The sequence below is a fragment of the Culicoides brevitarsis genome, chromosome 3 (genome assembly GCF_036172545.1).
Source record: "Culicoides brevitarsis isolate CSIRO-B50_1 chromosome 3, AGI_CSIRO_Cbre_v1, whole genome shotgun sequence".
NCBI lineage: Eukaryota > Metazoa > Arthropoda > Insecta > Diptera > Ceratopogonidae > Culicoides > Culicoides brevitarsis.
Window position 1 is genome coordinate 7,090,807 of NC_087087.1, and position 24,237 is coordinate 7,115,043.

At 23.5% G+C, this 24,237-nt stretch overlaps 2 protein-coding genes across 5 annotated transcripts in view; one reads left to right on the forward strand and one right to left on the reverse strand.

Moving 5' to 3' along the window:
- The window catches only part of LOC134835639 (very long chain fatty acid elongase AAEL008004-like), a 41,494-nt gene extending 25,500 nt beyond the window's left edge, over window positions 1-15,994 (forward strand). For 3 of the 4 annotated variants that reach the window (XM_063850554.1, XM_063850553.1, XM_063850552.1), the window contains 10 exons: window positions 564-673; window positions 2,342-2,424; window positions 3,240-3,347; window positions 6,449-6,532; window positions 7,818-7,874; window positions 10,480-10,585; window positions 11,123-11,259; window positions 11,349-11,498; window positions 11,800-11,865; window positions 15,126-15,992. In XM_063850554.1, coding sequence (XP_063706624.1) covers window positions 616-673; window positions 2,342-2,424; window positions 3,240-3,347; window positions 6,449-6,532; window positions 7,818-7,874; window positions 10,480-10,585; window positions 11,123-11,259; window positions 11,349-11,498; window positions 11,800-11,865; window positions 15,126-15,293 — 1,017 coding nt within the window. In that variant the 5' untranslated portion in view covers window positions 564-615 and the 3' untranslated portion in view covers window positions 15,294-15,992. Of the gene's footprint in view, window positions 1-563; window positions 674-2,341; window positions 2,425-3,239; window positions 3,348-5,004; window positions 5,086-6,448; window positions 6,533-7,817; window positions 7,875-10,479; window positions 10,586-11,122; window positions 11,260-11,348; window positions 11,499-11,799; window positions 11,866-15,125 lie in introns of all 4 variants that reach the window. The other variant, XM_063850555.1, reaches the window with a different exon arrangement.
- Window positions 15,995-18,583: 2,589 nt separating this feature from the next.
- Window positions 18,584-22,809, reverse strand: LOC134835636 (uncharacterized). Its single transcript, XM_063850550.1, has 3 exons — window positions 22,685-22,809; window positions 22,429-22,619; window positions 18,584-21,232 (listed from the first exon to the last, which is right to left on the reverse strand). Exons 2-3 carry the CDS (start codon window positions 22,615-22,617, stop codon window positions 18,917-18,919), a joined length of 2,505 nt encoding a protein of 834 aa, XP_063706620.1. The 5' UTR covers window positions 22,618-22,619; window positions 22,685-22,809; the 3' UTR covers window positions 18,584-18,916.
- Between the last annotated feature and the right edge of the window lie 1,428 nt (window positions 22,810-24,237).

The following is a 24,237-nucleotide window of genomic DNA, read 5'->3' on the forward strand; positions in this document are numbered from 1 at the left end:
TCTCGTTGCTAAGCTCGCGTCGCGACAACATGTTCTTTCACGAGATTTCCGAACCTTTTTCTGTGTGTAAGGTTGAATTATTAAAACGTGCCCCCATACCGCCTGCGAGTTGATGCGCTGGTTTGTTTTGTAAATGTTTGTGCTACGGTCACGACGCGTCGTCGTTCGGGGTTTTATTTAATAAATTAAAAGGTAAATGAATCATTAGTGACACACATTTACATTTGTTTTATTCATTACAATAATTTTGCCTCCGGGGGAGAATTTCAATCGATTCTGACTGAATATTTGATGGAAAATGAAAGTGATTGGCTTGGTTTGGATTAATTGAATAATTTATATTTATTTTTAAAATTATTTAAGAATTTTTGGAATTTTTTATTTTTTTTTTTAATAAATGAAAAATTTTAAGATTTTTTTAATTTTTAATATTATTCAAAAATTTGTAAAATTTATTTTTAATTTTTTCTATCTTTTTTTAATTACAAAATTTATTTAAAAAATTATTAAAAAATTTTAAAAAATATTTTTCTAATTTTTTTTTAATTTTTTTCTATTTTCAGAATTACTAAAAAATTAATCAAGTAGGATAAAACAAAACAAAAACACACAAAAATGGCCTTAATCATGAAATACATAGACAGAATGCACCATTATATGGACACATATGGAGGTAAGTGATCTCGCGACTTCTTGTCTCAATTAAGCAAGAAAAAAAAAGTCTCACACGTTGCAAAACAGCTTCTAGAAAAACATTCAATGACACCGTGTCTCACGCAAAATCGTTAAAAAATCGGAAATAAAATTAATTATTACATTCGTGCCAAAGAGAGAACCTGTTTCGTTTCTGGTAAAATCTCGCGATTGATTTGACATTGCAATGCCTTAGCGCTTAAGCAACATTCTTCTCGATGGTTTCTAATCGCTGCCCGATTAAAGGCAAGCGACATTGGTTCACTTCTCTATAATTAAATAATAAAATTTTTGCACTTAATTATCTATTCAAGCTGGCTCGAAAAAAATTTTTAATGCAATTGTTGCGAAAAAACTCACATTTTATTATTACACACACAGCTATTGGTGTTAATTTTATATTTCAACATATTTTGATTTAACGGTCATTTAATAATAATTCACCTTTCAGTTTGCCAATGCTGTGAAAAAAAAAACTTTTTAAAAGATTAATTATTAATTTTTTCATTAAAAAAACAAAATAATTTGTGACTTTTGAGTAGTTTTCGAAACAAGTGAATGATTTTTCAATAAGATACTTTTTTTATTTAATAAACAGTAATTTAACATCATCAATAAAGTGCTTGCTTGCTTACTTGGATTAACCTTCAGATCGAGACACGATATCATTATTAAACAATTTGTTTCTTTTCTGAAAAGGCTTTTGTTTGCAAACAACTGAGACACGTTTCCATGCGCATGAATGTTCTTCGAAAGATGCAGAAATGTAGATAAAGGGCTTTCTTGAGAAAAGGGCAATGGATTTTCATAAAAATTGTAAATTTTAATCCGAAATGGGCAACAAAAGGGCAATTAAAGGGCAAATTCATTTTTCGTGAAATTAAATTTAATGAAATTTTATCCAAATGGGTAACAAAAGGGCATATATTCTTTTTGTAAACACAATTTGTGAAATATTTCCCAAATGGGAATAACGGGCAATAAAAGGGCAATTTTAATTTTCTTGAAGCTATATTTATAAAATTTCGCCCAAATGGGTATAAAATGGGCAAGAAAAGGGCAAAAATACTTTTCTCAAAGCTAAATTTAATAATTTTTGTTCAAATGGGCAAAAATACTTTTCTTGACACGAAATTTCAAATATCTTGTCCAAATGGATAGAAAATGGGCAAAAAAGGGCAAAAATACTTTTTTCAAAGCTAAGTTTATAAAATATTTCCCAAATGGGTAAAAAATGGGCAACAAAAGGGCCAAAATACTCTCTCAAAGCTGAATTTATGAAATTTTGCCCAATTAGGTAAAAAATGGGCAACAAAAGGGAAAAAATACTTTTCTTGAAACAAAATTTAAGAAATATTGCCCTAATGAGTATAAAGGGCAATAAAAGGGCAAATTTATTTTTTGAAGCTAACTTTATAAAATTTTGACAAAATGGGTAAAAATGGGCAACGAAAGGGCAAAAAAACATTTCTTGAACACAAATTTATCCAATTCAATCTAAATAATTAAAAAATGGGCACCCATTGCCCATATGTTGCCCTTTCAACGTTACGCTTCTGCCCTTTCACAAAATTTACTCAACTGTTCAACTTCCGCACAAATAACAAGAAATTCTATTAAAAACATTTCATTTCCATCTTTTTTTCAGATCCCCGAACCAAAGACTGGCCATTAATGTCGTCACCATTCCCCACATTAGCGATCTGCTTAACCTATGTATATATTGTTAAAGTAAGTCATTTTTTTTTCGTTGTATTTTTCCAATGTTTCACTTTTTTACAGTTATTTCGCTAATTGAATGGACAAATTGTCTACCTTGACCGTAAACTAGATAAAAAAAAATTATATTAATTACTTAGAATTTAGTAAATTAATTCTAACTGCTAGTTCAATGTCGAGCGTTATCTGGGTATTCACGCAGAAAGCGACAAGTAGCGCAAACCTAGATTTTTTCTCTACTTTTTATTTGTCTCAGTTAAGAATTTTTCATCCAACGCGCGCGTGTTTTTTTTCGCTCATGCCGAATGATTAATTGTAAGGTGCCTACATTTTATACTCACTTTATTAATGAATGCATTGTCAAGGCAAACCACAAAATTTACTTGCATTTAAAATAAAAAATGGAAAAAAAAATTGTAGGCAAAGCGAGTTTTGTTGTCCGATAATCTCGAGTCGGTCAGTTATCGAACGAGCGATGATATGATGATTCAATAAAATTTAAAACCAGTTTATTATTTTTTTTTTTTTGTATAAATAAATAAATAAATGCCGATTAAACTTTAAAGAAAAATGCTTAGCGGTGCATTTTTCTATACTTTTTTTGTGGAATTCGAGCCCTTTTGCTTTCTTTTCGTTATCGCGCGTTATGATATGATATAAGAAAGAAAACGAAAAAAAAAATAATGATGATAATTGATTATGTGACGACTTACTTTCCATTTCATTAGCTATTTAGTGTTGTTTTCGTTATTAGTTAATTTTTTGTAACGTTTTTAATGCACGCTAAATGCATCATCATTATTAACTTTTTTTTTTGTATTTTGTAGGTATTGGGCCCTCGACTTATGGAAAATCGAAAGCCATTCCAGCTAAAAAACACATTAATAGTTTATAATTTCCTCCAAGTTGTCTTTAGTTCATGGTTATTTTATGAGGTAAGTTGGAAAATTTTCATTTTAAAAAAAATAATTTTAAAGCTGAAGTTCATGAAATTATTTTGACAGTTAAAAAAAATTGCGAAAAATTTTTAAAATAATTTTTTTTATAACTTTCAATTTTTTATATTTTAATTTTTTAGTATATTTTATTTATTTAATTATTTGATTTTTTTATTTATTATTTTATTTTATTAATTAATTTAATTTATTTTTTTTTTCTAAATAAAATAAAAAAATAATTTTAATGCGTTTAAAAATTTAAAAAAATAATAACTAAATTAATTAATATTCTAAATATTTTTTTTTTATTTAATTTTTTTTTTAATAGAATTCATTAAAAATTTAAAAATTAAGTATTTTTCAAATGTGATTTATTTTAATTATATTGTAAAAAATTTTATTATTTAAAAATTATTTTTTTATTTAAATAAATCAAATTTTTAAAATTCAAAAAGTACTTAATTTTTAAATTTTTAATCAATTCTATTAAACAAAAAAAAAAATAAATAAAAAATATTTAGAATAAAATAAAAATTTCTAATTAAAATAATAGACAAAAATAATAATTAAAAAAAAAATTAAAATTATTAAAAAAATACAATTAATTTTTAAAAAAATTCTCAAATTAAAAATTCAATAATTAAAAAATTATTTTAAATTTTTTTTCGTATATTTTTTTTTAAATAAAATAGAATTTTAAAATGATTAAAAATTAAATAATTTTAAATAAAAATTAAAAAAAACTAATAATTTTTAATTGTCAAAAAAAGTTCTTGAACTTCAGCAAATAAAATAATTAATCAAAAAATTATTCCCTTACAAAAAAGCCACACACCTGTACACCAATTGTCTCTCCTTATTTTGTCTTTTATTTCAACACAAACACAAAAACTTAATTTTCCTCCTTTTACAAAGAAAAAAAATTATTTTTACTTACTTTGACGTTTCCGACGAAGCCATCGACAACAACAATTTATCAACAATTAATTCGACTTTCACGCATTTTGTTTCCTTTTTTCTCCTAAAACTAAAAAAAAATAAAATTGCTGATAATAAACACCTCTTGCAATGTCAAAATCGATTATTATTGTCTCTCTCATGACGACGGGACAAATATTTCCTTTCACTTCTTTCAAGTTTAAGTTGCCCTTGATGGCGTTTTTAAATTCCTTTCAGTTTATTATGCTGCAAAAATTAACACATTTTCCTTTTTTTCTGATCTCACGTGAATAATAGTGCAAGAGATCGACCATCAAGGATGTTTCTCGTTCTGTATTTTTTTTCCTTTTTTTTGATTACGTGACCAAGGAAGTTTTTTCTTTTATTTTTTGGGTTCAAGTACGAACTTTACTCAATGGTCATCATGCAAAGAGGAGAATTCATTGACCCGTTGCGTTAACAACCAGACACCTCCATTTTACACGCAGAAAAAAATTATCACCTGACTTTGTAATAATTTTTATTTTAATACTTGAGACAAATTAGCCATTGACCATGACCTAGATCGCTTGTCGATTTTCTCTTTTTTAGTTAAATAATTTTTGGTACGTCGATTGAACGCTTTTTTGAACGCAAAAAAGGCGTGGGCTCGTAATTTTAATAGATTTTGCTCATCTTTACACACTTTTATAATTTATTTATTGTTATTATTTAGTGTTTAATGGGAGGTTGGTGGAACGCCTATAGTTTCAGATGCCAACCAGTCGAACATGAAAATTATGGTAGACCGATGAGAGTAAGTTTCACACAAAAATACACAAAAAAAATTACAATTTCGAACAAAAAAAATCATCGCGTGCTCTCGAAATCCCCAAAGATACAGAAATAAATTAGAAAAAAAAACTTCATCGGTTTATTGAAGCTTCTACACAAAAAAAAAATAAAAAAGGTGAATTTTCATGGAAACAAAAAAAAAATTAATTACAAAAACAGACAAATCACACAAAATATCCACAAAACGATATCTAAGCGATTTGTATTAATTTTACATTGTTACACTTGTTTAACATACATTTTAGTAAACAACATACAAACATATATAATATACAATACAACACTTATATATGCTTTTTTAATACTTTCAATTTCTTTGTAAAATATTTAAATTTTTTTTTTGACACATTTTTGCTGTAAAGTAGAGTTTTTAGATAAATTACCAATATTGCGTAACCTGAGACTCTGCTTTTATTTTTTTTTTAGTTTTTTATACACGTAATATAATATAATAATAATAATATATAATTTAATTATATACATAATAATTGCTTTAATTAATTAATTTTTAGTGCTTTAGTTGAAAAAAAAATTAAAATTAAAAAAAAATATTTTTTTTTATTTTTAAAAAAATTAATTAGGTTAATTATTAAAAATTAATTAAAATAAAATGGTTTAAAAAAATTAAACAAAAAAAAACCTAGCATTGACCTAGGCAATTATTTTAATTGTTTTTTTTTATTATTAATATTTTTTTTCTTTTTAAATAAATTTAAGTTTTCGTCGCAAAAAAATACAAACTTCCGAATAACGAAGCAAAAATCCGGATGAAATCATCAAACTTTGATAAAATTGTTAAACAAGTTTCAAGTTGCATAATTTTTTTTTTTAACAAAATATCAAGGTGAAGATGTTATTGACTCGCACATATATCAAGTACTTTGCGTCTCAATTTTAAGAAAAAAAAAATTTTTTTTTTTTGGTATTGTCCTTCATGAGTTTTAGTATATATGAAAAAAAAAATCGAAACGCACACATGACGATATCACGACGAAGAAGATGTTTGTTTTGTGTCTCTCTTGTTGTTGTCACATGTTGTTTAAATATATCGCCTTGGATGTTGGACAAAGATCTTCGATGATCATGACATTCTTTTTTTTTATTGAATTTTTTTATTATTTTTTACCAAAAATCAACACAATTTCTTTGCACCCATTTTTTTATTTTATTTTTTTTTTATTTAAAAATTTTACAAAAAAAAAATTCTTACACAAAAAAATCTTTTTCTTTTAATAATTCAAAAATTTTTACACAAAGTGGTTCTTCGTACAAAAAAAATAAAAAACAAAAAAAAATCTACAATTATTTGTATTATTGTATTCCAGATAGGAACTTCCGGTTGGTTAACCGGCCGTTATAGTTATCGATGTCAACCAGTTGATTATAGTAATCACCCTAAAACATTGAGGGTAGGTTTCATACAAAAACAACGAAAAATCGCTGATTTCCTGAATAATTAATTAAGACAAAAAATTGCTCGGAAATTATTTTTTTTTTAACTTTTATTAGTTAGCTCCTCTTTAACCTCCTTTAAAATTTTATTTTTCTGTTTCTCGTTTCCTTCCAAATTCCTTCTTGTGTTGTTTTTTGTCTTTTTGGGCTTTATTGCTTAATTTTCTTATTATTTTTTCCTCTGTTGCTTGTAAATATTGTTTCTCGTTTAATTTTATGATGTTTGTAGTTGTAGATCATTAACCTTAGTTTTTTTATAAGTAGATAGTTATTAACTAATGATTTATTTTATGTGCGTTTTTATGTGTGTTTTATTTTAATAACATTATTTGTAAATATTAATTTTTTTATTAATTAATAAAAATTTTAATCCTTTCAAATTTTTTTATTGTTTTATTTTTTTTTAACGTTAGAAATATTTGACCTACTTTCATAAACAATAAAAAAATAATTATTATTTTTAAAAAATTCTCATAATTATTTTATTTTATTATTTAAAAGATTTATATTTCTTTTAATAATAAAATAAATAAATAATTATTTAAATTAAATTATGAGAATTTTTTTAAATAATTATTTTTTTATTGTTTTATTTTTTTAATCAAAAAAATAATTTATTATATAAATTATTATTTTTATTTATTTTTTTGTTTATTTATTTATTTTTTTGAAAGGATTAAAATTTAATTTGTAAATATTTTATTTTTAATTATTTTTTTATTAAAAATTAATTTAATTAATTAATAATTTATTTTTATTAATTAAAAAAAAATCGCGAAAATTTTTTGCTGTAAATAAAAATTAATCAATAACTAACCCGTGAAGTTTCAAATATTTTTTTGTTTTGCATCCATGTTTATTTTTATTATTTTTTCCATACCCAGCATTTTTTTAGCTTCGCCATTTTAACAGCTGGATTTTTTCTTTCGAGAGAGCGCAAACGAAATTTTTACGTTATTAAGCTATTTTTTTTATATAAAAATTTATTAACAGTCGAATGGTAGATTGAAATTGGCATGTCAACATTTTTTTTTTTTTTTTGTTAAAATTATTTAAATTTTTTTTTTATTAAATTGTTCGCATGAAAAATTTTCAAGATTTTTTGCCATTTTCAAACTATTTATTTCCTATTTTTTTATTATTGAATTTTATTTTGTGATAAAAGAAGAATATTTTATAAACTTTTCTAATAAATATTTTTTTCTCTTCATTTTTTGTTGGTTCTTTTTGTTTGAACTTTAGATGGTGCACGCTTGCTGGTGGTATTACTTCTCGAAATTCACTGAGTTCTTCGACACAGTAAGTATATTAATTTTATTTTTTTCTTTCTTTTATTATTAAAGGGCAAACGTGTTATTTTGTAATTTAAAAAATTAATAAAAAAAATTTTAAATTGTGCATCGGGGTTAAAAAATTCAATATTAATTTAAAATTTAATTAAATCAAACGAAAAATATATTAAATAATTAATTTTAATTTATTTTATTTTTTAGAATTTTTCCCTGTGCACGTTTTAAAAAAAGAATAAAAAAAAAATTGTGCATTGGGATTTTAAAAATAAAAAAATATTTTTTTTTAAATTTAAAAATTTCATTAACTAAAAAAATTCAATTAATTAAAAATTAAGTAAATTAATTAATTTAATTTATTTTTTTATTTCTTTAATTTTTTAAAGATTTTTTTATAAAAAGAAATTTTTTGCCCCAATGCACAATTTATTTAAAATAATAAAAAAATTAAAAATAATGAATTGTGCATTGGGATTTAAAAAATTTAGCAAAATTTTATTAAAAATTAATAAATTTAAATATTAATTAAAATTAAAAAAAAATAAAAAAAAATATAATTTTAATATTTAATTTATTTAAGAATTTTTTTAATAAAAAAAAATATCCCAATGCACAATTAAAAAAAATAAATAATTTTTTACAAAAATAACACGTTAACCTTCTTTCTTTTATATAAAAAAATGTAACGAAACACTCAAATCGTCAAAAAGAAACATTAATCGTTCAATAAATCGATTTTCTTGACAACAACAATTTAATTGTCTCGGAAGAATTTTTGTGTTGTGCTGCATTGTTAATATTAGATGAGCAAATAGAGGAAATCACTCACGTGCATTTTTATGACTATTTATTATGAGTTATGGATGATCATCAAACATGCCTGATAATAGCACCAATACAAAAGTAATAGAATTCACAAGGTTACGCTGTGCAAATATCAGTACAACAATTCAAACAAGAAAAAAAAATCAGACATTTTTTTTTTCAAAGTTGAGCAATTCTACGACAAACACGACAAAAAAAAACGCAAACTCATCATTCGGCGATCACAAAATTTTTTTTTTCATGTGTGTGAGAATCGATATAATGGAGTGTAATTGTACCTGTTTTTTATTGTAAATTACGTAAATAAACTACCAGAGGTCTATAATTTACATGTCACGATGCGATTTACGAAGACGAGGAATTTTTTGTTTTTCAGATTTTTTTTCAAAGACGAGACAAAGTTGTTTGTCGTTATCAAACACACGGCGAGCAATTAATCCATAAATTTAATAGTTATCAATGTTCGGTTGGTCGCGTGCAGCAACATTTGATGGCTAACTATTTTACGATATTTGTTGTCATAAAAAGGTGAACGTTTAAATGAGGAAGTTCAGGTGAAGGCTATTAAAGTATAAAAATAAGTTACATTGTTGTTGTGGTTTTTCATGACATCTAAATGGTTCGGTTTGGAAATTAAAATGTCAATTTTGTGAAAAGAAATTGTCTGAAATTTCTCGATTATTTTTTATTTTATGACAGGTTTTAATTTTTTTTAGAATTTTTTTTAGAATTTTTAATTATATTTTTTTAAATAGATTTTTTTTTAATATTATTTATTTTTTAATTTGAATTATTGATGAAGTAATTAGTTATTTAATTAATTTAATTTTATTCTTTAAATTTTAATTTAAAATAAAAAATAATATTTAAAAAAAATCTATTTAAAAAATTTAATTAAAATTTAAAAAAAAATTAATAAAAAATAATTTATTTTAAATATTTGATTAAATTATTTATTAAATTAATGAGCCATTATTAATTTTATTTTAAATAATTAAAATTAAAAAAAAAATAATTAATTATAAAATTTAAAATAATTAACTTACTTTTGAAGTTAAATAATTTATTTTAACAATTTTCGTTTAGATAATAAAATATATTATTTAAAAAATGAAATTCACTTAAATTAACAAATTATAAAAATTAAAAAAAAAATATTTTAATTTAATAAATAAATTTTAAATAAAAAAAATTTAAAAAAATTAAAATTAATAAATAAAAAATTTAATTAAAATTAATAATAAATTTTATATCCAAAATTTTAAATAAAATAAGAAAAATCAAAAATTGTCACAAATCCATTTCTAACACATCATTTAACGACTTTTTACCAAATAATAATAATTTAGAAAGTCAACATTTGGTAATGGTAACAGTTAAACCACGAAAAAATATTTATGACAAAAATTGCCCAATTCGCAGACTTTGCTCTGTGTCAAAAGCACAACACATTCGATAACACCGAAAAAAAAATTTTTTTTTTCATACAATAATAGGACACCACATGTTAATTAGTAATCAAGTGTAAAAAAAATTAATTTCGATTTCGCGTCATGTCATAAAAAAAGTAAAAATACAAAAAAAAGTAAACCGAAAAACCCATGTGTGCGATATGTAATGAAATGATGCTAATGATAGGCGTGTTACGTGTAATGTATATTTGATCTTTTTTTATGTAATGAATTCGTTCGTGCTTTATTCCAATTTGAGTGTTTCGTTTACATTTTTTTTTTTGGTTTAATGAGAAATTTTACCCGAAATTTCATGGTTTTGTTCTTTTTTTTAAATAGATTTTCTTCGTTATGCGGAAAAAGACAAGTCAGGTATCGACACTTCACGTCATTCATCACGGATGCATGCCAATGTCCGTATGGTTTGGAGTTAAATTCACCCCAGGTTAGTATTTTAAAAAAAAATTTTAAAAAAAATTTTTAATTTTTTTTTTATTAAAATAAATTTCTGAAAATTAAGATTTTATTTTAATTTATTGAAAAAAAAAATTTTCAAATTTTTAATTTTAATTTTTAAAATTAATTAATTTAAAATAAATTTTTTAAAAAAATAATTTTTTTTTAATTTTGATTTTTCAATCAAATATCAAATTAAAAAATAAATTAAAATTTTGATATTTTTTTTAAATTTAATTTTAATTAATTAAAAATAATAAAAAATAAATTAAAACATTTTTTTATATTTTTTGAATTGAGAAAAAAATATTAAAAAATTAATAATTTAAAAAAATTACTTAAATGAAATAAATAAAAAAAATTTTTAAATATAAAAAAAAATTAAAAATTATTACAAAATAAATAAATATTAAAATTTATTTAAAAAATGAATTAAATAAAAAATAAATTTCAAAAAAAAAAATATTTAAAAAATTAATTTTTTTAAATAAATAATAAATATTTAATTTTTTTTATAATTAAATAGGCGGTCACAGCACATTCTTCGGTCTCTTGAACACATTTGTACACATTGTTATGTATAGTTATTATCTATTCGCTGCCATGGGTCCCCAATTCCAAAAGTATTTATGGTGGAAAAAGTATTTGACATCATTGCAAATGGTAAGATTCTCAACTAAAACATAAAAAAAAATAATTTTTTAATGAAAAAATCCATTTACTGACCAAAAATTATTTTTTTAATATTTTAGGTGCAATTCATTTTGATCATGCTCCACGCTTTCCAACTTCTCTTCATCGACTGCAACTATCCCCGTGCATTTGTTTGGTGGATTGGCATGCACGCCGTCATGTTCTTCTTCTTGTTCAACGAATTCTACAAAGAAACCTACAAAAAGAGAGTAAGTATTTCGCTTAAAAAATCTTTTTTTCCCCTTCCCTCAAAATTTACTTTTTTTATTTTTTGTTTCATCCATGGCTTGAGGTTGCTTATTTTTTCCCGTACCCTTCAAAATTTTTATCAAAATTTCTTCTCCCTTACTTGGTGATGGCTCATAACACACATAAAAGACTCAAAATCGAATTGTCTCAATTAATAAAATTAATAAGAACAGAAAATAAACACGAAATAAGCAAGCAGTCATTGACGGACATTTATAAACTTCTCACCCGTTACCCTAATTAACTTCCAACTTTTTATAGCTTGCGTACCTTGAACACCAAAAATCATTACGAAATGGAACGAATGTCGCAGCATCTGGACAGAATGTAAATAAAAAATTCAAATTTTCTTTTATTATTTTTTTTTGTTGTGTTTCATATAAAAGGCGAGGGCAATCGGGAAAAATGTTTCATATTTCAAAAGGAATTTATTAAAATTTTCAATTTTTTTTCATCAGAATAAGATTTTAATAAATAAAAAAATAAGGGAAATGTCAATTCAAAAGTTGACATTTAAAAAATTTGTGAATTGCATTTCTGCTAATTCAATAATTTTCATCCCAATTATTTAGAATTTTTAATAAGGAGAAAAATTTTAAAAATTTAAAAAAATTAATAAGTTTTTAAAAAAATTTTAAAAATTTTTGATATTCAAAAATTAACCGTTAAAAATTTATTAAAATTTTTTTTAAAAAAAAATTTTCAATTAAAAAATTTTAAATTTATTTAAAAAATTCAAAATTTGTTTAAAAATTACTTGTTTTCATCAAAAATTCGTAAATATGTCAATTCAAAAATTGACAGTTGAAAAATTTGAAAATCGCATTATTGCTAATTCAAAAATTTCATTTAATTCACAATTTAATTTTTTTGTAAAAGAAATTAAAAAAAAAAAAATTAATAATTTTAAAAATAATTTTTCATTGTCAATAATAATAATAATATGTCAATTCAAATCAACCGTTTAAAATTTTTTCAAAGGAATTTTCATCATTTCCGAGAAAAAAAAAATAATTTTCACTTTTAAAAAATTAAAATGTATTTAAAAAATTTAAATTTATTGAAAAAATTAAAAATTATTGAAAAATTGCCTATTTTGAGTAAAAATTTGAAAAAGTCAGTTCAAAAAATTGACAGTTAAAAAATTTGAAAATCGCTTTTTGCTAATTCAAACATAAAAAAATTAAAATTACAAGATTTTTAATTAATATTAATTTTAAAAATTTTGTTTCTACCTAAAAACCTACTTTGTAATGTGAAACATTTTTCCATATTGTTCCCGCTCAATTGTTTTCAGAACTTCATTCATGTTGTTGATGTTGTCAAGAATTATACAAAAGCATTGCATAAGATCTCGTGTTCTCTCGTAAAATATAATTAAACATTATCTGCTATTTTTCTCAGTAAAAAATTCTAAAGTAAAAAATTTTAACGTCATCAAACATGCATTTATCCAAACAATTTGTAAAAAAAACGCGCGGCATGAAAAAAAAGCAAATTCTAGAAAAATGCTGCTACAATCGACCTTCAAATAATATTTCCCCGTACTGCACACAGAGCGAATTTTATTCAAGACATGCATCGATGTAGCAAGTTAATGCGAAAAGTATTTAGTATCAAGCACTCTGACCCAGATTTTTTTTTTATTTTTTTTTTCGTTTTGTATATTCACAACACAACACACAAACAAACCATAAATGTCATAAAATGAATAAACAATGCGTATCATTCATTCATTAAAATTTTTTTAACACTTATGACTCAACTTTCTTCACAAAAATAAAAAAAAAACGAACGAACGAAACGCATTCCAAAACCCTAAATTTTTATTTATTTATTTTTTTCATTATCATGACCATTAAATAAGACTCCCTTGTAACTCTTTTTTACTCTCGTAAATAAAAATATTATACAACAAATTTTAATTTCAAATAAATCTCACTTTCACTGATTTTTTTGACTGAAATTTGTGAGCAATTGTTTAAAACAAGTCCCTTAATTCATTCATTTATGCGTGCAACTGGATTCATAGTGTTCGTGTGGGTTCGTTGTTTGCGTTTTTTTTTAAATGTAAGTCGACACCTGTTTGGTGTTACATGCATGCAGGTGGCAATGACATTCAACTTGAAGGGAATTTTTGGAAAAAGGGCGGGCAATAAATTTTTAATGGGAATTTTTGTAGAAATTTATTAATTTTACATAAAATTATTTTTTATTAATTTTATTGAATTTTTAATTTGTTTGAAATCATTTTTAAGTTAAATTATTAAAAATTTAAAAAAATATTTATTCACATTTTTTAAAATTTTAATAGTTAAAAAATAATTAATAAAAATTATTTTTTTATTTCTATCAAAATTAATTTACGTAATTTAAAAATTTTTAACTTTATTGATAAATTTTAAAAATTTTAATTTAAAAATTAAATTTTAATTCTTTAAAAAAAAATTGTCAGAATTATTTTTTTATTTTCATTTAAAAAATATTTTTCAAAAATTATAAAATTTGGGTATATTTTAACACAAAATATTTTTTTATGAAATTCTAACAAATATTTAAATTAAAATTAAATAATTTTAAAAAGATATTAAATATGTATGTTATTCATAAAATATTATTTTTACATATTTAAAAAATTGATTTAAAATATTTTTTTTTAAATTTGGTTAAAAAATTCAAAAATTAATAATAATTATTTTTTATTTTAAAATTTTATTAATTTTTTTTTTAAAAAAAAAAATTAAATTTTATTTTATTTAATTTTTATATCTTTAACGATTGATTTAATTTAATTATATTTAAATTTTTATTTCAGTTTAAAATAGATGATTTTTTTATTTATTTTTAATTTTCTTTTGAATAATATTTTTAAAAAAATATAAAATTAAGATTTTAACAAGAAAAAATATTTTATTTTATTTAAAATAAAAATTAAAAAAAAATCATAATAGAAAAAAATTAAAATTTTATTATTAATTTTTTATTATAATTTATTTATTATAATAATTTTGAAAAATTAGAATAATTTTTAAATTTATGAACGAAAAAAAATATTTTAAATTACAATATTTTAAATTAAAAAAAAAAAATTAAAAATAATTAAAAATAATTTAAAAAAATAAATTACATGAAATTACTTTAATAAATAGTAACTCAAGTTGAAAACACTTGCTTGCCTTAATAAGTCAATAACAACAAAAAAAAACGAACAAACAATTAAATATCGAACACTGCATAATATTTAATCAAACAAACAGCAAAAAAAAACATTGCCAAAAGTATGTCAATCGTCAACGTTTAAATCCAGTATCGGTTTCAATTAAAAAAAATTATTTTAATAATAATCAGAAATTTAACCCTAATCTTTTTTTTTTTGTTTTTTGTTTGATCTCGACTTACGTAACAAATATTTTTTTTAATTATTATTTTTTTTATTATCTCACATATTTCGGCATTTTTTTTAAATAAATTTTTATTTTACTTTCTATTTATTATTTTTTTTTATTTTATTACCTGGCATCTCCATCATATTTATTTAAATTTAATTAAAATAAAATTTTATTAATATTTTTTAAATTTTTTTATAGAACTCGAAAAATCTCACAAACGGTATGCACAAGTCGTCATGCTTCCCGGATCAGAACGTCAACGAGCAAAAGAACGGACACATCACGCAAAATGGGCACAACAAGGCGTCCGACTACTACGTCAAGGGTGATGTACCTGCCGAACTGACACAACGAAAGGTCAAGTGAGGAAAGCGGGATTGTCGAACAACCAACAACAACAATAATAGTTATAAATAAGGCAGAAAAACGAAAAAAAAATTATGTTAAGATTGATTATTATTATAAATATTAGCAGCACTGTGTAACTTATATAAAGAAAAAAAAATATTATATAGGGTAACAAAAAAAAAGTGTTTTGTGGATAAAAAAGTAAAAAAATCAATGAACAATCAATCAATTTAAATTAAAATACGTATGAAGGAAAAAAGCATAAAAATAATGATGAATAGGTACAAAGAACTGCTACACCTTACAATTAAATTTTTCAAATTGTGTCGTGTGTACTAACAAAAAAATAGAATAAATTGAACAGAAAATTTAAAAAAAAAATAGTGAAACCGTACATCGAACAGTTCTAGATATTTTAATTAACAAAAAAATGTAAAGTAACTAGAAATGTGAATATTTCATTAAAAATTAAATTTATTAAGGGAGGGAAGTTCATTCAGAGAAAACATCATGAAATACAATTTTTTTATAATTTAAAACAATTTTTATTTTTTTGTAAATATTTTTCCAATTATTTTTTTATTAATTAATTTTTTATTTTATTTAATGATTTTTTTTATATTAAAAATAATAAAAATGGGGATTTTTTTAATTATTAAGTTAAGTTCCAACTCATGCTGAAATATTTTCTGTTGTTTATAAATAAATAAATAAATTACTTACGAATTAAGTCTGCAAAACGAAAAAAAAATTATTATTTTTTAAAATAAAAATAAAATAAATAAATGAAAAGCCAAATTCGTACTGATTTTTTTTTTGTTATTATTATCCGTCTCTTTTTTGCTTTATATGATGTTTAAAAAAATAAAAAAAAAATATTTAGAAAAAAAAAATTAATCAACAGGAAACACTTACCACCAAATATGAATCAATATTTACTTGTAAAGTACTTGTTATTAAAAAAAAAGTTCATTTTCTGGGTTTCTTTTCTTTTTTTTTAAATAGGAAGTCTAAATATTTAAAAAAAATACAATCAAACATTAAATCGTCAGATGTTGTGATAAAAAAAATATTTTTTTGTCCTCCACACAAAATACTTCTAAAAAAAATATTTTGACTCAATTTTGCTAAAAATTATATAAATGTATAAAAAATATAAAAATATTCAATTTATGACTTTATATACGGAAAAGGGGTAATTTTGCATATTTTTTAAAAAAATAATTTATGTAAAAAAAATTGAGTCATAAAGCAATATTTTTTAATTCAAATTCCGTAAAAAAAATTGTTTTCCACTTTTTTGCTCCATTTTTTCAACTGAGAACTATTAACTGAGCAATAATTATTATGAAATTCAGAAAAAAAAATATTTATTATTAAAAATCAATAGAAAAAAATAAAAAATAAGTCGTTCTAGTTGGTAGTTAGTTAGATTTACAACTAATAATATTTTGTATATTTAAAGAAAAAAAACTTTAACAAAAAACATTAAATGTGTAAGAAAGAGACTTAAGTTAAAAAAAAACATTCAAAAAAATTCGCCTTTTTATTAAAAAAAAAAATATTTTTGTCGTAAAATTTTTAATTTTCTATTAGATAAAGTGCAATTATTCTAGTTGATAAATGAGGAAGAATGATTCATTAAAAAATAATAAAAATAAATAAATAAAAATTAATGATATATTAAAGTTTATATCGAGTTTAGTCATGTAATTTTGTAAATAAATAAAAAAATATGATGAATAAATGAAATAAATAAAAACGGATGCTAAAAACGTGTGTGTAATGCGCTGCTTTTAATCGGTCCGAGCTTTTGTCCTTTTTATTTTTGTTTACGTTTATATTATTTTTTTATTATATAAACTATATTTATATAGTAAAACATTGAGAACTCCATTCAGATGCTTAGAAGAGTAAGAAAAAAAAAATAATAATTAAAAAAAAAATAAATGAAAAAAAAATTGTTAAACTTAATTTTGAACAAACGGATGAAAATAAAAAATAAATTATTTTGTATGTCAAACTTAAATAATTTTTTTTTGTCTTTTTTCTACGTTGAATTAAAAAAATAATTAAGATTTATGGTGAGTAATTTTTAATGCCTTCAATTTCGAAATTTTATTTTGTTTTTTCAATTTTCTTTTCTGAATTAAAAAATACTTTTGTAGTTGAAAAATTAATTTTTTCACTAAATATAGTTTATTTTTTTAAAAAAATAATTTTTATTAAAAATAAATAATTTGAAAAAATTAATTTTTTTTTAAATATTTTAAAAAAAATTTAATTTTAAATTAAAAAATAATAATTTATTTAATTAACAATTTAAAATTTAATAATTGAAATTTTAACTGAAATAATTTTATTTTAATTATCATGTATTATTTTTTTAACATTTAGTGTCATGTTTATCTTAATTTAAAAAATAATAATGCTTAATAATTTTAATTAACAATTAAATAAAATTTAAAAATTAAATAAAGAATTGAATTAAAAGAATTTAAAAATAATTAAATTAAAAAATAAATAAAAAAATTAAATAATTGTTATGCATTTAAAAAAAATCAAAGAAAAAAAACATGAAAAATTCATAACAAAAATTTTCTGGTTGATTTTTAAAAAATTTTTCAAATTTAAAAATTTTTCTTCTGAACTGAATGGGTGTAATAAAATTTAAAAATTTTTGATTTGAAATAATAATAATAATAATAAATAATTTAGAATTTTTACCAATAAAAAAATTAACAAATCAAATTAATTTATATTTTCTATTATTAATTTTTTTTTTGAAAATAATTTAATAATAATGAATAAAAAAAGTAAAAAAAATTCTCAAATAAAAATTAAATAATTAAATTTTCAAAAAATTTATCCATATAAAAAATGTAATAAAAAATTAATTTTTTGTTTATTGAATAAAAAAATCAATAAATTTAAGGAAAATTATTTATTATTTTTTTCAAATTAAGGAAAAATCAATTTATAATTTAAATTAATTTGTACTATAAAATATACATAAAAATAATTTTTTATCAATTATTTTATGAATTTTTTTCAAAATAATAAAATAAACAATTTAAAAAATTTATTAATTTTTCTGAAATAAAAATTAATTATGGAAATTAAAAAAAAAATTATAAAGTAAAAAACGTTTAGGTATGAAATAAAAAAAAATTAAAAAAATTTTCAACATGAAAAAATCCTGAAAAAAAAATTTTTTTTAAATAAAAAACATTTTTTTTTTATTTTTTAATGAATTTTTAAATGTATTTTTATTTCATTATCATGATGTTTGAGGAAAAAATCACACAAAGTGCTTTTAAATTTTACAATTAATTATTATTTTTAATATATTTCTTATCTTGACTTCCGTTGATAAAAAAAAACTTAAACAGTCATCTGTGCAATATGTCTTAAAATTTAATATCTCCAATTTTTTTTAGCACAACCATAATATTATTTATTTTATTTTTATTACAAATTATCTCGTATTTTTTTTCATTAAATATTAATATCAGTCGTCATTTGTAATTTTAGAAAAAAAAAATTGTTCACACAAAAAGCAAAAATTAAAAAAAAAATAAATACATTGATCGATGTTTTAAATTTTTCAAAGGAATCCCTGAATAGAGAAATGCTTTTTTTTAATCACTCAACGACCCTTGTTCATCACTCGATTCATCGTCAAAACTCGTCGCATCAGAAAAAGACGAAAAATCTGTCGTATTACTCCGATTCTTGCGATAAAATTCAATCATATTTTGCATGTCGACGAGTTTCTGCTTGGATTTTGACGTGTCAGCTGTTAAAACTCGCAAATGGTTAAAAACTTGGTTTTGAGTCGTGGCAAGTTTTGTTGTTAATTCATTCACGTCAATCGTTCCAACGGGTGATTTTCCCTTAATTTGCACCATTTTTCCGTAATCCAAGACATTTAGAGCGCCATCTGCGACATTCCACGTGAAAAGAGTGCGAAGTTGATATTTAGGCCTCGACGTAATTCTCCGAGAAACTTCGGTGTCTGGCGCGTCATTTGCGAAAAATTCGATTTTCATGAGACACGTGAGCGTCGCGGAAATTGGGCAAACATGACAAATGGCGTACGTGGAATCGCACAACATGTCGTAAACTTTGTTATTTTGCTTGCAAACGAACGTGGCGACGTTAACGGTGAAACTTTCCGTGTCGAAGGTATTTTGGGTGACATGAACTACGGGTCGATTTTTGAGTTGGGAGCACGTGGCACGCGAAACGGTCTGCATATTCGAGTAACAAGCCCCATGCACCTCCAATGGCAGTGACGTATGATATCCGGGCGAGATGCAGTCGTCTTCCTCCGTTGTCGTGATCACAGAATTGGCATCGTCTTCTTCGACGTAGCGACGTGTGAATTTTTTCGAACACGAATTTTTCCAAGGTTCAGAAATTTCATCAGATTTCGCTTCGTTTTGACTCCGAACCGATAAATTACTGAGCGACGGTTGATTTTCGTTGTTCTCGATGTCGTATGGCCGATGAATTGGACTAGAAATTGCTCGAAGCGGGAAAATTCCGCGTGAATTATGGGCGCGGGGCGATCCAAAGTACTTCAAATTGGGATTCATCGCGAAATTTGGCGAATTGGCGTGGTAGGAAGGAGATCGTTGGGTGTAATAATTGGGCGAACGCATCCCCGGAGGTGATCTAAGGAAGCGATATCCCACGGGAGACCCACAGGGCGAACGAAATCCTTGATTGGGCGAGGCTCGATGAAGATGCGACGCTGTATTTTCCGAATTTTGACCGATTTTGGCAGGAAGTCGACTTCGAATGCGATCCCGGATGCGGTTGAAAGGTAAGATACTGTCAAAGGAGTCTTCAATAAATTCATATTTTTTGTCGGCAAGTCTTCTTTTGCGGAAAGTACTGATTTTTTCACATTTTTCGTTCTCTTCTTCGAATTCATAGAGCTTAATTTTCTCCTTGGGCGATGTACTTGTGATGTCTTTCAACGGAGATGAGCCCGATTGTTGCTCCAAAGTCACCGTAGATGATGACGGAAGGGATTCCAAACTTTTTTTCTGCAATTTTTCGGTTAAAGTACGCAACGGGGATGCTTCTTGGGTCGATTTGCCCGTCATTGATTCCGTTTCGAACTCTTCAAAGTCGGCAATTATCTCGTCGGCGATCGTTAAACGTCTTCCCGCCGCGTCATTCTCACTTATATTACTAACAGTCTCACTTCTCGCGTCGCAATCCATCGATTTGTGACAAATCATCGAGAATGGCGTGTAACGAGGACCATTTCCGATGGGTTCGCGTTGTCGCGCCATATCCAGATCCACACTGATGGCATGAATAAAGGTATTTTCGTTCATCAAAATGAACCCGGGTGCATTCAAATTGATCTCCGGCTTGAATTTTGGCGAAGATTCGCCTCCGCGGTACTTAATGTGGATCATTAGAGCACATTTCACGCACAACATCGCTTCTCGTGGCATCACAGGATCAAAATAATCGCGCCGTAACTCGCGACAATCCAAACAACCTAATTTCGGGACACGAACATATGTCACATACGAGTCCGTTTCCAAATTATCGCTTTCTCCGTGAACGACAAGAACGGCGGATTGCGTGCTCCATTGCGTCATCGAGACTTTTTTCATGCCGTCGATGCCGTGATCGTCGAATAGCGAGATCGAAAAGTACTTGTGAAGCGGGTTGTGCGGGCGGTAAATCCAAAAGAAGAGTTTGTAGCGGTAGACAGTGCTGAAGTCGTATGTCGCGGATATTTCGTCGTCAATGTGCACTTTGTAGCTGAGTAGGAACTGACCGCATGCCGTGAGGCCCATGAAAATGTGTCCGTCGAGGTAGCAGCACGGGATGATATCCTTGAGGCAGAAACTTAAAGTAGCAGGAACTTTTTTGAACGGTTGTTCTTTGCATCGTCGCTTCGGGTGGCTCGAAAAGTAGCCGAAGAGCTGGAATTAAAGGAAGAATTTTTAGTGAAATTTTTTTAAATTAAAAAAAAAAATTTTTAAAAATTTTTAGAGATTTAAATTAAATAATTAAAATTATAAAAATAATTTTTGAAAAATTTTTAAAATAATTTAATTAAATAATTTAAATCAAAATAAAATTAAGAAAAAATTAATTTTTTTTTTAAGAAAAAAAAATATTTTACAAAAAAATAAATTCAATTGTAAAAATCAATTAAAATCATAATTAAATTAAAAATCAGTTTTTACAGAAATAAAATTTTAAGGAAAAAATTAGTAAAAAAAAAATCGATATGAAAATAAAATAAAAAATCTAAAATTTGAAGAAAAATTTTATGAAAAAAATACAAAAAAAAAAAAAATAAATTAAATTAAATTAAATAAAAAATTAAAATAAAAAGTATTTAAAAATAAAAAAAATAATTCTTGTTTAAATAAATAATAAAAATAATTTTTAATTAAATTAAATTCAATTAATATTAAAAAAAATTTCGATATGAAAAAAATAAAAAATCTAAAAGTTGAAGAAAAATTTTATAATAAAAATATTAATACAAAAATAAAATAAAAAAAATACAAAAAAAATAAAAAGAAATAAAATTCAATAATAAAAATTTGCATTTTTTTTTTAATTTAAATAATAAATTTAAAAATATACCTAATTAAATAAAACTAAATAAATAAATTTAAAAAAAAACAAATCTAACGAAAATTAAAAAAAAAAATTAGAAAATTAATTTTTAATGTATTTTGGAAGGAAAATTTAAAAAAAAATATTAAAATTTCTTCAAAATAAAATTTAAAAAAAAATTATTTTAAATTTTCTTGTTATGAAGAATTGAAAATGCCAAATATTGACTAAAAATTAATTATTTCAGAATATTCTACTGTTTAAAATTTTATTTTTTTAGCCAACTTGTTAAAAAATATGTAATTTCATATTCGAAAAAAGATTTTTTTACATACGAAAAATTTTAAAAAGATTTTTTTTTCTGTTTTTTGGTCTAAAATTTTAATTTTTCAAATGTTTTTGTGAATTTTTTTTTCATGAAATTTAAATTTTAAATTCAAAAAATTAAATTTTCAGAAAAATCATTTCACTAAAAGTGCATCAAAAACATTTTAGAATATCAAATCGGAACATAAACAACAAAAAAAAAATCCTGAGATTTGGTTACCTGACGATTTCTCAATTTGAGCAAAATATTTTCGGAGGCAGTTTTTGCGCTGGAGGCATTTTCCTCTCTCTTGACTTTTCTCCGTCGTCGCTTCCTTGTACGCTCCTCAGATTGTGCCCTTTGATGGTATTCTTCGTCGTCATCTGATTGCGTCGAAGCAAATCCAGACTGTTGACTGTCTGAATCCATATCTGCGGAAGCAAGAAATTCACCGAAAATTAATGAAAATCCGCAAATTTCGGGGGAATTTTCTTACCTTAGAGCTAGAGAAAAGGATTAATTTTGTTTCTGAGCAACTTCCATCACGTTACAGGTCTAAAACTACGAGAATTATGCCTTTTTGTGAGGCATTCAAATGTTTTTTTTTGTTGTGATACGACTTTTGCACGCTAATTCAGGATTTGTTTAGGACATTGCAATTATTCGATTTGTCTCTTGTTATTTTTATATTATTGCACAAAATATTTCAAAGTTTTTAGCCTTAGAACCATCAAAAAGACATTTTGAGTAATTTTTGATCAATTTCAGGCTTAAAAACCAACAAATGGGCTCTCAAGATGAAAATTACGTATTTTTTATTTTTCAATTTTCGAGCTTGAGAACCATCCAAAAGGTATCCAAATGCATTTTCCATAACTTTTGATCAATTTCAAGCTTAAAAACCAACAAATGGGCTCTCAAGATGAAAATTACGTATTTTTTATTTTTCAATTTTCGAACTTGAGAACCATCCAAAAGGTATCCAAATGCATTTTTTTCAGTTTCAATTTTTTTGCAGTTTTGAGTTATAAAATGATTAAAAATGATAAATTAGAGCCCTCTGACAAATTTTTATTCATTTGGAGCAAGATTTGACAAAAATTGCTTTGACACAGTTTTTGACATAGTTTTTGACACAGTTTTGCTCTTGATTTAGTTTTCAAATCAAAACTGTGTCAAAGAAAAATTTTTTTTTCAGTTTCAATTTTTTGGCAGTTTTGAGTTATAAAATAATTAAAAATGATAAATTAGAGCCCTCTGACAAATTTTTATCCATTTGGAGCAAGATTTGACAAAAATTGCTTTGACACAGTTTTTGACATAGTTTTTGACACAGTTTTGCTCTTGATTTAGTTTTCAAATCAAAACTGTGTCAAAGAAAAAATTTTTTTCAGTTTCAATTTTTTAGCAGTTTTGAGTTATAAAATGATTAAAAATGATAAATTAGAGCCCTCTGACAAATTTTTATCCATTTGGAGCAAGATTTGACAAAAATTGCTTTGACACAGTTTTTGACATAGTTTTTGACACAGTTTTGCTCTTGATTTAGTTTTCAAATCAAAACTGTGTCAAAGAAAAAATTTTTTTTCAGTTTCAATTTTTTAGCAGTTTTGAGTTATAAAATGATTAAAAATGATAAATTAGAGCCCTCTGACAAATTTTTATCCATTTGGAGCAAGATTTGACAAAAATTGCTTTGACACAGTTTTTGACATAGTTTTTGACACAGTTTTGCTCTTGATTTAGTTTTCAAATCAAAACTGTGTCAAAGAAAAAATTTTTTTTCAGTTTCAATTTTTTGGCAGTTTTGAGTTATAAAATAATTAAAAATGATAAATTAGAGCCCTCTGACAAATTTTTATCCATTTAGAGCAAGATTTGACAAAAATTGCTTTGACACAGTTTTTGACATAGTTTTTTGACACAGTTTTGCTCTTGATTTAGTTTTCAAATCAAAACTGTGTCAAAGAAAAAATTTTTTTTCAGTATCAATTTTTTGGCAGTTTTGAGTTATAAAATAATTAAAAATGATAAATTAGAGCCCTCTGA